This window comes from Nipponia nippon, unplaced genomic scaffold (genome assembly GCF_047370975.1).
Source record: "Nipponia nippon isolate SJK-2023a ecotype South Korea unplaced genomic scaffold, ASM4737097v1 scaffold_1, whole genome shotgun sequence".
Taxonomy (NCBI): domain Eukaryota; kingdom Metazoa; phylum Chordata; class Aves; order Pelecaniformes; family Threskiornithidae; genus Nipponia; species Nipponia nippon.
This window is the reverse complement of record NW_028262290.1, coordinates 156,357,623-156,373,937: the sequence shown is the minus strand read 5'-3', so window position 1 is coordinate 156,373,937 and position 16,315 is coordinate 156,357,623. Positions and strand designations below refer to the sequence as shown.

Sequence of the window (16,315 nt, the reverse complement as noted above, 5' to 3'; positions counted from 1 at the left end):
TTTACAATGAGGGTAGTGAAACACTGGAGCAGGTTGCCCAAAGAGGTGGTAGATGCCCCATCCATGGAAACATTCAAGGCCAGGTTGCCCTGAGCAACCTGCTCTAGTTGTAGATGTCCCTGCCAATTGCAGGGGGGATGGACTAGGTGACCTTTAAAGGTCCCTTCCATCCCAAAGCATTCTATGGTTCTATGATTCCTACTAGAAGAACATATCAGAAAACCTTAAACTGTACAAACACTAAAATCAGAACTGAGCCTAGCAAATGAGTTCAGTGCTTTAGAAACACTGAAATGAGCAAATGCAAATAGAAGTGGAATAAAGAACCCTAGTTCCTTCCTTTTGCAAAATGAACTTCAACAACACAGTAGCTGTTCCTAAAATCTTGTAGTACTTACTTAGAATAAACATAAACTGAGATAAAGAGATGGATTACATGTTGTGGACAATTTACTCTTTTCTTACCAAGAACTACACTTTTTTAAACGGTGCAGAGCAAAACAGAATTTACTAAAAATATATGTAATAAAATGGGTATTCCTCATGGTATTTAATAATCTTTATGCAATTATGTAATGATATCCCTTTTCCAACAAGCTTCTCCTTCAATTCACCTTAAGCCTAAACATCACCCAAAAAAATGAGACCAGTATTGCCTTAAGTATCTCTTAATAATAGTAGCATCTTTAAGTAATGAAAAATGCAGAATGTTATGTAAATAAATAGCATGACTTACAGGCACACAGAAGAAGCACTGGTAGATGGCTGCCCTGCATTACATTTTGTTGAGAGGGAAGGATTCAATTTAGACTCAATACAAACAGTCCATTAGCCCAGTGCAATGATCCACTTCACAGACAGTAGTAATGCATCTGTTTTCTAAAAGTACCTACAGACATTCAAGTCAGTGTTTGTTTGTGTCAGTCCTGACCTCACTGCCTCGACTCCACTTGTCTCGCGTAGTGTATCTGCATTGGGTAGCGGGTAGCACACCCAGGATGTTATCCCTGACAGCAGCCTAAGCGAGCATGCTTCAGAAAACTGGCCAAATAGGGGAATCCTTCTTCCATAGATGATGCTTCTACTTATGCACAAGCTGCAACAGCATCACCACATTTAACAGCCCTGAGGATCTTTCTCTCCATGAATTTGTCTTTGTATGACCCTATGTATTCAAATCACATAGCATGTAACTTTTATATATTGGTTTTTGTGTGATCTAATAAACCTTGGGCCAATTCATGCTAAGATTAGACAACACTGTATTAACCGACCCAGTCATTATTTTAAGTAAAGTGACACGTTTCAGTCCTTTACATTCACCAGGCATCTTGCCATGTATTAATAATGTTGACAGAGTTTAATACCCTCTCAGGACAGCTAGGAAACATCTTTAGCTTGTTCAGTCTAGATAGAATATGTCAAAATAAGTCCACATGAAAGGAAAGATTGCGGTGAGGCTTGGATTAGGTTAACACACCTTGACGTGTATTTCTAGCATGGTCAAATCAAGCTATTAATTTTCCCATTGTGCTGCCATGACCTCAACAGAAATATAAAAGGAAAAAAAAAAGACACTCATTTGATGAACCTAAAACTTGATCTTGAAGGTTAGCAGTAACTAGTTTATATATAGGAAAGAGACTGGAAGTATATAATAAAGGTTTAGAACTACAATTTGATGTGATAACAACATACAGATAGTTTGTTCAGACACTGTCATACCTGTCAAATTGGTCCCCTATAAATACAGACAGGATCACTGAAGAATACTAACAGAAGATCTAACATAAAATAAAACATTCTATTTAAGGATGCTGTACCAGGAACTTATAGTTAATTTCAAAATGTTACGCAAATTGTTTCTTTTCATAGAACTGGCTAATACACCATGTGACGTGGAATAAAAATTGAACGTTTTAACTTTGAGTAAAATCAATGCAAACTCTGGAAGCAGACAAGTTCTTTCATACCCTGAACAATATCAGTGAACTTGACAGACAAATAATAGATGACATGCTTACGGTATTTTTAAATAAGCTTTCTCATTTCAGTGCATTTTCAGCATAAAAATTTGGTACCTATTAATAAATTGCCTGTGGGGTATTTGCTCTATCACTTAAACCTTCTCTAGAATATTCAAAACTGCCCAAAATAGATGCATATCTGGAGATATATGTATGTCTGTGTGTATGCATATATATATATATATAAATATAAAATATGTATAAAAATAAGTCCCCTTTGAAGTAAAGATACAAGTCCATATCCTAAAAGACAGCAAAAAAAGGAATAAATATTTAATTGGATCTTTAATGGAAATTCATTCAGCAGTGAAAATGCAGGCACCAAACAGACACCTAAGACAGTTTCTACCTACTCCTTTAACATTGTCTTCAGAGAAAGCATACAGAAGAAAATTTAAGACTTACTTACCACAAGATAAGTATTTTGCCACCTTCCCTAAAATATGATCTTCTTAGTTACTGTAGCTTTGAGGGCAACCTCACACATCACCCACAAAGCATATTGTTGCATGATATTTTTGTGTCCAAAATATTTTGTATCCAAATACTTAGGATTTCATTTTGAGTTCTTTTTGTTGAAATTCTAGGTCAAGTAGAAATGAACTATACTGGTTTATGTTGAGTACAGATTTTTTTGTTTTGAGGTGCTACCACTGAGCACCTCAGGAAATTCAAGACAACATCTTTCCGTGTAACAGCTGGCTGATGCAGAACCTTAAATGCCTCCTGAAATCTCACAACTGCATGATAATTGCATTTTTTATATTGTCTCCCATGAAGAGATGGATTTAAACATATGCTTTCCTGTTTCCCTTTTCAGATTTTATCCTGATAATTTTTGTACTTTCTGTAATTACAAAATATATAATATTTGCACAGGAACAGCTTATCTTCTGATAAGCCAGCACTCTTGTATCCACTTTTTGACTTGTCAGCTTTAAGGTTAGAAAAGAATTATTGTCTTGTCCCACTGAAATAGCCAGTTTATGATCTCCAGGCAAAGAATATTCCCTGAGCAATGACACTGGTACTTGAGAAAAAAGGACAGGGCCCTTGGGCCATGTTGCTTGGAATGCAATCAGTGCTTGCATTCCCCTTTCCCTCCCTGCAACATGCTATGCGTTTATTCTGTATAATATCTATATTCTGTCTATCTATTGTACTTTTGTTAATCATTTTTTCAGTACCTGCTTTCCACATCTCTCTTCTGATTTTTATCCTCACTGGTTTATTAGTTGCTCTTTCCCAGGCTTTTGTAAATGTTGCTACTGCTTCCTATTTCCAGTTTCTCTAGGTTCATTTCTGCAAGTGTAGTCAACTTGCATTTCATTCTTCTCCTTCAAATTACTAATGAATATGTCAAACAAGAACTGCTTTTCTATTATACTCGTTCATCTGCTAATTAAATACTTCTCACTATTTGAAATGTTACCTTTTGTTAGTTCAAATTTTTAAGTCTTGACCCGTTTTCACTCCACATGACAATGTCTGGGTTGAATGACAGTGTTTTAAAATGGCTGTTTTAGCCGTAACGCGTGTGCGTCCCCAAGCTGTCAGATGATACCAATGTTTTAGAATGTATCTTCAGAAAAGTTGGGAAAACAACATACTCTATCCCTTTTCTTTATTATCTATTTTCAGCTACAGTAATGGCTGGGCTATTAAATGCAGAAGGAGATGGCAAGAACTGCATGTCTTAGCTAGAATGCCAGCACATCTCTGCAAACCAGAGAGAACCGGTCTGCTAGAGCTATTCCACATATACTAAAATCCAGAAAAACCCAGCCAGCCAAATATCTTTATTCATGAGAGGATTTCATCTGCTCGTCATAAGAGTTTTACTGACACTATGAGCTCATCCTTGTAAACAAGATCTTGCTCTGTTAGCCTCAGCAGAAAAATGGGTAGAAAATAGGTATAACGTGATTGAAAAAGTACTTCCTTCAACAGAAAGAACAAGAAATAGGATCTGCAAAGTGAACAAATTTGGTTTTCCATTTATACTGTATTTAAGATATCTTGATAGCTTTTTGAACCACTTCTAATTGCTAACGCAATTTAAAGTCCAATACAAATTTGCAATAATTCCAATGACCTAAATTCATTCTATTTTACTTATAAATTAAACACATACCAGCAATCAAGTGGTGCATGTATTATTAACAGATTATTACAGTATGAGGATTTGATGTAATAGAAAATTCTAGAAATAACACAATGAAAAACAGACTGTGCATAAGCCCAGTAACACTGCAATATTAGAAATACAGATGCATTACTGCAATTTCCAACTGTTTATAGCCTTGAGTTTCAACCAGTTACTGAATTCTACATTTCTCATTTTATCTTATATGACATTTGCAATCCAAGCATATGGCAATCAATGCTACCAAAAATTACTACAGATTTCCATTAATTCTGGTAGAGTAAAACAGGAATTATTTAGAAGCGGAATATGTCTGATAGCTGTATTGAACACCAGCATCTAAATGAATAGAAAAAGTATTTTTCCTACCTTATAATCATCCTCATAGTCATTATATCCACAAGTACTTAAGATGTCAGGAAAAATATCTGACCATCCATTACTCGTACAATTTTTGCTAATATTTCCTGTAAAGCAAAATTTGAGAGTTTAAATCAGAAAGATTCAAAAGTCTCCTCATCAATGAATCTTTAGACAACCTAACTTTGTCATTCTCTGTTAACACACTGTATTTCTAGCATTCCTGTTAAAGCAACCCAGTCATTTCCATTCATGTGGCTCTTCATTCATGTTACTTTAGCTTTTACTCTTGCTCTAAGTTGCCTTTGCACAAAAGAAAAACGAAAGTAATTCCAAGCTGTGATGGCAGGCTCTGCTTTGGTACAACAGCTATTTCTGTTACATCTGCAAAAGCCTGAAATATTTTGCTGTTTTATCTGAAGTATTCTGGAGGGAGTCTTTCAGCTCACTCTATAAAGGGGATAATTTGTAGGCACAGTAATTCGATAGAAAAGTAATTTAAGTGAGAGTTGCTCTAACCTCCTATTTAAGCTTTTCTGAGAAGGTAATACCAAATGATCTACTGGAGAGTTATAAAAGCTCTTAGATACTATGGTGATGAATTACTGCTACAGCAAATGTTGGTAGAGTTGGTAATGCACTTTAAAGGCCAAATTATGTGATAGGTTGAAGAATGAGGAAATAAATATGCATGCTGAATCTCAGTCTTTGAACCAATCACTGAAACAATGTAGTCCAAGGAACATACAGGAGGTGAAAGTATGGTTGGAAAGGAATTTTGAACATCTATTAATTTCAGAAAGGATTTTTTGGTTGGAACTGAGAGAAGTTGACTCTTTTCCCAGATGAAATCATGCAGATGAGATGGGGGCAACCCATGATTCTACTCCTTAATCTAATTAATATGAACTAATGTTCAAACAATATGGAACAGCTCCAATAGGAGAAAACTGCAGAGTTTGATGTCAGAACAAAGAATAGTCATTAAAATTACTGTTACTTACTCTTACAATGTTAAATCATAAGCAACTTCCCCTCACCTTTCTTACAGCAATTTTTATATCCATGATACTTGAAATCTATAATAACACACTGCTTTGGTTTGGAGTTTCCCACTGGTCTTTAACTGACTTAAAGATGCCTGTTTTTCACCACACACGAACAAATTTATGTGTCACAGGTCAACTTTGGCCAAGAATAACCAAACGTGTTTATATACACTCCAAACTAAAGCTTTTGTGATTTTTATCTTGCTGGAATATCTTCTTTGTATAAAGTGTTCAGTGGAAAGTTGTAAATATCCTACAGATGGTTGACCAACCAATGACCAAATCTTTCTAGCTTATAACAAGGCCTTGACCTCAAACCACAGTGTGTCCTCAAACAACAGCACCACTTCTGCCATTTGGCATAGATGTGGCACTTTTTAAAGAAAATGTAACCTATTTATACACTCTGAAAAGTCTTCACTTTAAGAGCACATCAAGATTCTCTGACTAGGCAGAGCAGAGGAATGTGTTAACAGAACCACAAATTACGTCAAGATTCTTGCCAGTTTTGCAAGAAAAAGACTCTATGTACTCAAGATGCTGAAGCATTTTCTATTATAAGTACTGTAAGGCCTTCTAACTTAAAGACAGTTAGACAATGTTCTGTGGCACACATTGTTTATTTCTACACCATCATTCCATGCAATTAAATATTTCAGACGGCAACCTCTTTAAAAGCTATAACTTGATACATACATTTGAATAAAAAATTCACAGAATAACTTTCTGATACTCATATACTTGCATCATTCTGTACAATACAGAAAAAACATTATAGGATAATATGATTGCTTTTACAGTAAAAGGTCATTTAGCATAAAGTTACTAATATTCAACAGAGAACTGATTATGTGGTACGCTTAAACTATAACCTTGACCATCACAGAAGAAATTAAGAGCCAGTTCTCCAAAAGTTGTGAAGATGAGAAGGCAACTACTTTTTTAATTCACAATTTAAATTAAGAAATCCTTTAAAGAATTGATGGTATTTAAAAGCCTACTTAAGATCTGGAATACTTCCATAAAAATGAAGTAGTCTCGACCATCTTGTAGTAGAATTTTAATTCCTCTTAAACCCTGAAAAAACTAAAACATACATCTTGCATATCTGGCTAAATAAAGAGAGGTAGATTTCTTGTTTAAAGATATTTTTATAATTTCTTGCCATAAGAATCAAGTGAATTTGAAATGTGCTATATATGAATAAAATAAATTACATAGTCCTGAGCATAATCAAATTATAAAGGTGCTGAGATACTTAGTTAGATCTTAATTGAATCAACCAAGCAAGATGTTTGCTGTCTTCCTTCTCTGAAATTAGAGAAAGACAAGATATAAAAGATCCTCTTAATTGAACAGGTACGTCTAAAAAAACCACCCTGTTAGTTCCACAAACAAGAAGTAACCAGGTAGCTATAAAAAAAGCTGTATACAGGAAAATTACAGCAAACTATAAAAAGTAAGTGATCTTTCAGTCTTGATGATGCCATGCCCAAGTGAGATAGAGCTGAAATGCATTGTGAAGGTTTCAGACTTAAATATTTATTGCAGTTGTTTTATAGGAAAATTAAAATGTTATTGTAATATAAGATACTAACAGTTGTTAAATATCAAACATCCAAACTCGAGAGAGAGTTTGCATGCTCTAGCTTTTGGCAAATACACAGAAACAGTGTGATTTAACTCAGATTTTGAATTTTTGATATTTATTAGTTTGCCTTGTCTGATGACAACACCTTAATATCTTCGAGTCATTTCAATACTTTCATAGATTTCACAAGATCTAGTGAAGATTACACATACTTTCCCCTTTATAAACTGTTTAGACTATCCATGATAAACTAATCAAGATTCACCAGCTCCAGGAATGAAAACCTTTGCCCATCTGTAGATTGTTTTAGTTATCTATTTTTTACTGGAATGAGACTTAATCAACAGTTTTGAGAACAAAGGTATTTTAGTCATACCCCAAGTTAGCATCTGTGTTAAAAGTAATATTGTTAAAAAGCTCTCCACAGAGACCTCAAAAGCAGAATTAAATCACTGTGATAAATTTTGCATCTTTCACCAGTTCTTCATGACAAAGGTTTCTTACCTGAACAATGGGGATAAGATCTTTCCTGCTGCCTTTTGAGATACATATGTGAAATGCTATGTGTGCATCATCTATTTTTAAAACCCCACTAACAAGCCAAAGTGCAAAATTAAACCACAGTATGATATACTGACAAGATAGTGCAGAAGATGGTAGACTTAAAACAGTTAAATGTTCCAGCAGTCTGAGACACTGATGAGCTCTTTTCAAGTTCCATTAAAAAGCAGAATAAAAGGTTTCATAATGACTACCTTAAATTGCAACGGTGATAATTTTTAGGTATTATGTGTTAATGTTGGCTCATTATTCTCATGAAGGTAAGGCAGAGCTCCCCTCCTAGGCACAGAAGGAACAACCTGCATGTAACCTGCTGGCAATTGTTAAAGATGTCAGTCAGGCTCAGCTGCCTTAATAATTAACATAAATAGGTCATAAAGAGCAAGCAATGTCTTCAGCCTTGACGAGTGTCACTATATCAGAATATATGTTTAGTATCTGATTCAAAGAACACCATATGGACCACAAAGACAATTTGGTCTTTTCATGATGTATCATGAACAGCTCTGTTAAGAATCTATTATTTTAACTCTTTAAAAAGAAAATAAAAACTTTTAACTGCAAAAAAACCCCATTGTTAGCATGTTATGTTATAAAATACCAAAGCGAAGCCAGAAAAAATACATCTTAAAATGAAATACCTGGTTTGCCAGAAAAAAGGCTAAATACTTTTGGACAAGGGACAGTGACAGTCTCTCCAATCTTCGCAGGACGCCAACAGGTGATGTTATCCCAAACTCCAACACATCCTGAAACAAAACCAGCAGTAACAGACTTGAAAGCTCTGTCTGGTTCAAATCACCCTACTGTATTTACCTTATAAAGACTTGGCGGAAGCTTTGGATGAGTAGTTCAATAAAGACTAGACTCCTTCAAGAAAGCTGCAAAGATGGTATTTTTTATGAAAACGTTAAGGGAATTGTAAGAGTCTGCTGATTAATCAGCTTATTTTTACATCAGTTAATACATTCTTTGCAAAATGTCTTATTAAAACTATGTCATTTTGATGGGATCATGATAAGAAAATGTTAAAAAAAGTAGAAGTAGTTCATTGGACTCAACATCACAAATACAATGGGAGCGCATCCTGACTGGAGAATTTTTGGAACAATGGGCATGGACTAACAAAATCATCTCTCCTAAACTAAATAACAGAGATTTGAACAAAGAATGCTGCTGTATATTTATTTCAGAAAGGGGGATCATAAAATGTTACAGGCATGTTTTATAGTAGTACTAGTAACAACTTGTAAAAACTTTTTAAAAAAAAAAAAGATCATGTGCAAAATTCTGGGCATTTATGTTTTCAAATAAGGCAATTGACAACTGACAATTTAAATTTGTAATTAATGCTAAAGAGAGAAACAAAACTTTTATCCTACCAGTATTATCTCCATAAGACTATTAGAAAGTATAAGGGACAGTTTGTTCCCTTCAGTAGAGAACATGAAACTTGGATTAGGAACTACTCATATCCACGTATAATACTATTCTTCAGAATATTTATACTATTAGCAATTCATTATTCATTTACTCTGCGCTAGTGAGGTCACGCCCAAAATCAAGCCACCTGAGTGAAATGAAGCTGGAAAAGGAACATTTAAAAGTTCTGTATTTGTGTTAAACCCTCTTAGTGCACTTAAACTTGGATAGCTTGTGTTGACTTAAAGTGTCTAGTATCCTGCTTCCAAAGTTTAAGTTACTTTCAAAGTACATGTAAACTAGGGAACCCAAGAGTGTGTTACAGAACTGGCAGTTGGATTTGCCCCTAGAGGTATGTCCTAGCTGTAGCTTGAAGGAGAGCCAGTGGCATAGCATTCCCATGGGCCTTGCTTTCCTTTGGAAGACATCTAAGTGTGATAGTTGGGAGGAAGCCTCTGTGCTGTACCAAGAATAGGGTTTGGAGATGAAAAAAAGAAGATGAGAGGAGGATTATGGGCTAAATTCTGCATTTGGTCACCAATTCCATAGAGTCATCTTTATAGTTTCCCAAGGAAATGCTATTCTCCAGAGGAGTCACTTGTTCATGGGGACTGGGTCTTTCTTCACTCCTCTTAGGATTACACAGGTCTAAATGCAGCATCTGTTCTATATTCAGAAAGATGATGCCAAAAATAAGGGATTACTAATGGGAACACTTCACAAAGCTTATCTGTGTGGGTAGATAACATGTAATGCCTTATTGTCTGCTGCCTTGTATGCTGTATCAACCTCCAAAGAGGTATGCAACAAATGTATTACTGTTCATTACCTCACATGCTCACCCATACTCACTTCAATGCCTTTTCCAGCCAGGCACCAAAAATCTCCAAAGACATGTGGAGATTCCAAATCTCCAATCTATCACAACTTCTCTGGGCAACCTGCACCCACACAATTTCCTCTATGAAAAATTTTGCCATGCATCTAATCAGGATTTCCCTTGCTGCAAGTTGCTTCCATTGCTTCTTGTTGTGTTTTTTTTTTTGTTGTTTTGTTTTTGGTTTTGTTTTTTTTTTTCTGTTCATATCTGAGAAGAGTCTGACTTCATCTTCCCTATAAGCCCATTAGGTAGGTGAAGACATCCTTAGCCAAGATGAACAACCCCAGCTTTCAGTCAATCGTTATACACTGCATATTCTAGTGCTGTCTCCATGCTCTCTGCTGAGCCTGTTAATGGCTTTTGTGTACAGAGGAGCCCAAAACTGGACACAGTACTCTGCTGAGATGCAGTCTCACGAGAGACAAATAGAGACAGACAATTGCTTCTCTTGATCTACCAGTTTGCTAATGTAGCACAGCATATGGTTAAGCCTCATCTCTGTAAGGGTGCACTGCTGACTCATGTTTAAATTAATATATTTCTAAAGCAAATATGTAAAATGGTTCAGAAGAATTTAATCTTAAAAAATTCTTATTTCTTCCCAAGAGAGCCTAAAGTTGTTAATTCAGTTGCAGAATCTAGACTGTAGATACCTGTCTTCAGTCAATCCCACCCTTGTTTGGTTAATACTGTGTGACTTACCTCAGCTTGTCAACTTCTCTGGTTACCTGAAGAGGACTAATTGTTTTGGTTCCTTTAGTAACTTTGACTCCTTAAACCAATATATCGGATTCCTTCTTTTAGCCTTACCTTAGGGTAAGGGAGATTTACTTAGGACTAGGAACTGTGAGAGTGGCATTCTTTTTATCTGTATTCCACAGTTGGCTGAGAAGTTCCTGTTCCCATTGCCAATTCACTTTTTTCAGGTTTCTGGTCCTTACCTCTTGAAGGAGTGTTTTTAGCAACACTTTCTAGTGTATCTGCCCCTACAGCTGGTTCATACATTTCTTTAAGAATTAGCTCATGGGTTTTATCTATACTCTGTTTTACCTGACTGCCTTCTATTCCCTCTGGCACTTGTAGCCTTTCTTTTTCATTAGTAATGATATCTCTGAGGTGATGTTGACTTGTATACATAATTTAAGAGGTTTACACCTGAGCAAGTCATCTTCGTACCCTTTGAAGTCAATGGAACTTAAACATGCTTAGGTGCTTCCTGAGTTGTAGTACTGGATTAAAGTCAAGTCCTGCATCTCTACCAGGGCTTACGCAAAGTAAAAGAATATTTACTTCAGCCAATTCAGGTCATGCTTCCTTCCCAATTGAATTTAAGCCAGAAACAACATCAACATGACATACAAGAAAGACAAAGAAACTATTTTCTTGATCTGCCAGCACTCAGAACTATAGTGACAAAATGCAACTCTCTTGGCTTTGATGGATGTACTGCCTGAGCCAGCATAAACAAGCCCTGGAGTACACAAGAATAATTAGCATCTTGTGTGACTTCAGACCTTTTTAGTTCATCCCCATTTCCACTAACAAGTGAGAGGTGAGTTGAGTCATGAAAGTGTTCATGCACACCCATAAAAGCTGATGACTACCACAAATTTTCCCTTTTGTTCAGTGTACTCTGTAAAATGGTGGATTTGCTACAGTAATCTGCAAGCAGTTCAGAGGCCTTTATAAATTTTTGCTACACTGCTATATGGACTGGACTAAGGCTTTGCTAAAAAGGCAGCTGAACAACGTGGACTTCAGAGCTCCATTAGTACCTTTTCCACAAAAAACCACAAAAGTCTTATTCAAGCTTCACTTACATGAAATATTATACAGAAAAACAGAGGTCCAAGTCCTATTCCCACCAAAATCAATCAACAAAATTTGTATCAGATCTCAAAGCTAGCTTGCAGAAAGGAAATCGGTATACAAGTTCTTGACATTCAAAACATTACAAGTCACTAACATTTTCTGGAGAATGTATTTTTTAACCTCAGTTTTTCCTCAGTATTTTAGGACTTCACATGCATCTATGGCACAGGACAGAATGATACTTTTCCAGACTCCTTAAATCAAATAGATGAAATAACACGGAAGATGTATTTCCTACATCTAGACTACATTCAGATGCATCAACAATCATGAGAGTGGAACTTGAGTGGCTGTCATCAGAATTCCAAGAAGAACATTAAGCCTCAATTTATGTACATTTACAGGCTTATTTATTATGGTACAGGAAATCTGAGAAAACTGCTGAAATGTCCTCGAGGCATTTATAGTCACTGAATGACTGCAGTGTGCTTCTGAAAACTGGTCTAGGGCTGAATGCTGAAATGATGGTGTTACTGGTGCACTGCTAGGGGCTGTTAGAAGTAAAACTGCTAAACGATATGCACTTTTCTGGGCTTTCAACTCACACCTCTCCTCATTTCCCCCTCCTCCTATTACTCCAGATTTTTTACAATATTGCAGTCACATATCTTTTTCTTCTCTTGGCAAAACACACCCTTATGCAGAGGCGGGATACAATTAACAAGTCCATTCTTACTACACTTGCATCAATTTGTTTCTTCCATCCCAACAACATATCTCTATTGTGTAGCACGAGCTTAATTGTGCACAATTGAAACTAGCAATTAATTTCCCACTGATCTTGCAAATTCAAGATGTGGCACAACTGGAGACCTTGGTGAGTTTCACAGGTCTTCAAGTAGATATTGCTGTTTACCCACCATAGTATCCTTTTACAACAACGACATGCAATATTGTCAGAGGGTGACAGAGTATGATTCACCTTATTCTAAAACACATGAAAATAGGCCCGATTAATTGCTCCCAACAATTGCCTGTTTCTCCCCAGTGACTATAGAGCAGCCTACAGTACTATAAATACCTACGCTGTTGGGAAATGAAGGTGTGATAAATGCTGTGTTAAATGTGTCTCTTTCTGCACATAGAATATCTAGCTTGATCAAGCTTGATATGCTACTCTCTACTCACTTACTCTATACTACTCTCTGTCCAGCCATTAATTCATTCACTGTTAGGATTTCTGGACTGTCATTCCTCAGCGCTGCATTCCATAAAATCATTATGCACGCTCTTACTCTCTGGCAGTTTTACCTATCTATCTCCTGCATAAAGGAAAGGTATATTTCCTACTATCTCCAAAGGATATTAATTAATTAAGATACAAAATGTATTTATTTGTAGCTTTAAATAAGGTTTTAAGTTTTAGTTCTAGCAGCAATTCTACCAATAATTCTATAGAAAATATCTCACATTTTAAATAAAACTTAAATTGGTCCAATGTTTATTTTCATATGTCTGCAATTTTCTTTATTTATCATATTTTAAAAGTTTTTTTTCTAAGTACCCTAAAGTATTTTAATGTACATTTGTATCCTTTTATGTTCATTCATTGATTTAGTCTCTGTTTGCATCCAGCTTCAATAAATTCTCAAGCCTTGAATCTTTTTGTCCTTTCACCCTGATATGTACACATATGAAACCAGTCCAGCTCTTGATCTGCCTTAGCTCCCCAACTTTTCCTGTGCATCTCTGCTACTATACTCTTTACCTCCTTCTTTACCGATTAATAAAGCTAGCAAAGAAAAAAAAAATAGGTTCTTCATCTCTATTGCTGTGGTGTCTAGACCTCCCCAGCACCCTACATATAACAATCTCTTTTCAACCTCTGCATTTGCATCGTTTGTTTCTCTGGTGTGTCATTCACAGCATATCCAAGGAAACAATCAGGCTTCCCAGAAAACCTTTGCTCAATGACTCGCTCAAAAGTGTGGCCATGGCGTCACTCCTCTACCACTCTCCCCTCCCATTCCTCCAGATGATATTGCAGATGCTATTCTTACTTAGTTTCAATGAGATCACTTACTTTATTTGAATGTTTGGTCTTTAATGCTTGTGATGCATTTGCAGACACTTTATCATGAAAGGAAACGTAACAGACTATAAACTACTTTTTGTTTCTCTTTTTTTTCAGCTTACATAAGTATTGCCACCACATTCCTCATCCTGCTTTCCGAGATCCAGTCTTTGAGCAACAAATTTGCTTACCTACATGTGCTTCTTCATCTAGGAAAATGTGTAACGCTGAGTTTGTACCGGAAAGTTTTGTTTATGTATACATTTTGTCCATATATTAACCACTAGATGGCACTTTGCATTTGGATTTTTAAAATTGCCAATTCAAAGAGAGGTTTAGCATTTTTTAAACTATCTAGGCATGCATGATACATGAAACAAAGAGAAAGTGCTTTGGAAATCAGCCAGAAAGTTGTCGGCTAGTCCAGGGTTTATTTTTTGAACAGGGAAATGTTTTGATTTTTGTACTTAACTTGACAAAGCAGAGGCAATCTCACCTCTTATGGGCAATGTTTTCTAGACTGCAGGTCTGAACGCCCCAGCATGTAATTTAGACCGCATGAGAATTTATGAACATATACGGACTGAAAGTCTTTCTGCATTTTCACACAAGTATTAAGAAAGAAAGGAAAAGGAGGCGCTAGAGAAATAGTGAGCTAGCAAACTGGAAGCAAAGCAAACACACAGCAGAACTGCTTACGGCGGTAATAGGAAGAAGATAGTAGCAAAAATACTGTTGCTCCAAGCTACTTTGCTAAAGTTATTTGCCATCTGCTTTTGTCAGGGCCCTGAGTGCATTAATAGGCCTTAATGGCCCTGATCAGCCTCACGCGCCTGCTCAGAGTCCTATCGAAGCTCAGGCTCTGCCTGCCTGCCCTGCCTGCCCAGGGACCCCAAACCCCCTCCGCAAGGAGCTGCCGGCCTGTGACCCTGTGAAAATGAAAACACTGGCTGGAGAACGGTCAAGAAGCAGCTCCAATATGTCTATGTTGAACTAAAGCACTGTTGTGAAATTGTACAGAGTGCATACAAGCTCTGATTGTGCAGAAATACCGAGGAAGTGGGACTGTAAACTTTTTTAATTACTGGTCAACAAAAACTACTCCTACACAGCAAGTAGAATTTGGGAAGGCTACAGTATGCATCAGATTTAACTAGCTAAACAGAATGACAAAACTAGTGGAGTTTATCTCATATTCATTTAAAATGTTTGTAGTTTATAGGTTTTCAAAAGCTAGTCCTAGTACCAGGAATGACAAAAATACTGTTACTGGGATTTCTAGGGGATTACTGGCTTTTCACTAAAAGAAACATTTCAGAAGAAATGCCTTATTTCCTTTCTGAAGAACAGCTTCCCATCAGAGAATCAAAAATCTATAAGCCAGTTTTAGTTTTTAATGTAATTTACATATTTTTAGGGTACTGTAAGGAAATATGGAAGTTGCCAGCTAAAAACTCTGAAAAAAAAACTCTGAAAAAGAAAATACATTTCCATCCACATTTTCTACCAAGTAAATCCTGCTTTCCAATTGCTCAAAATGTTCTTTGGAGACACCAGCATTTATTTTTGTATGACTGGACAGCACTCTAATCTTTCTTACCATAAGAACACCATTTTCTATCATACTGGAAAGATATTCATGGATGTATAGTCAAAACTGTAAGAGGTACCTTCATGTTGCCCCAATTTAGACATGCTGTACATTCTTCAAAAAATATCATTAAATATCAATTTCCTGTTCATATAAATCCCACCACAAAATACTAAAGTCTCTGTAAAGTATTAGGACCATATATTTCCGTTAGTTTGGATTATGTCTAACCCACGTTATTTGTTGTATTAGCTGGGGCTTTTTTACTGCTTTGGTATTCAAGATTGCTTCCTTGTGGTATTTGAACTTTGGATGTCATGGAGAGTAGACTGCCATGGCCACAGCTGTCTTTACCAGGACTCAAGCGCAAAACTATGTGGGGCAGTATTTCTTTCAGAATCTTCTGAAAAACACAATAAATTCACTTATGGCTGTACACTTTCCTTTTTCAGGACTCCAAATGCCATTTATTCATGTCTACTGCTGAATTTCTATTTACGTTTGGGGGGGGTGTAGAAATTTCAGACTTTCAAAATTGTAGAATGTATCCGTTACCACATGTTGCATCTCTTCTTTCCAAAGAAGTTTGTCATTGTCACTCTTAGTATTCTTTATTATGTGAGATTTTTGAATGAGGATGATCAGAACATTTTCTTGGTCTTCACCGTTTATTTCCTGTTGGTTAATTTTCAGTAGGCAACTCCTTTCATTCAAGGTTCTTTCTCGCCTATTGCCCAGCTTCCTCAAAAGATGAGCCAGCTCTGCTCTCTTCTGCCCTCAAATAATGAAGTATAGCTTCCAC

General features: G+C 36.2%; 1 protein-coding gene across 2 annotated transcripts in view; it reads right to left on the bottom strand.

Annotated features, from left to right (window-relative positions):
- The window catches only part of VIPR2 (vasoactive intestinal peptide receptor 2), a 64,589-nt gene that overhangs the window by 38,898 nt on the left and 9,376 nt on the right, over nt 1-16,315 (bottom strand). For both annotated transcript variants that reach the window (XM_087729878.1, XM_087729868.1), the window contains exons 3-4: nt 8,376-8,483; nt 4,543-4,640 (exon numbers count right to left, since the gene is read on the bottom strand). In XM_087729878.1, coding sequence (XP_087586004.1) covers nt 4,543-4,640; nt 8,376-8,483 — 206 coding nt within the window. The remainder of the gene's footprint in view (nt 1-4,542; nt 4,641-8,375; nt 8,484-16,315) is intronic.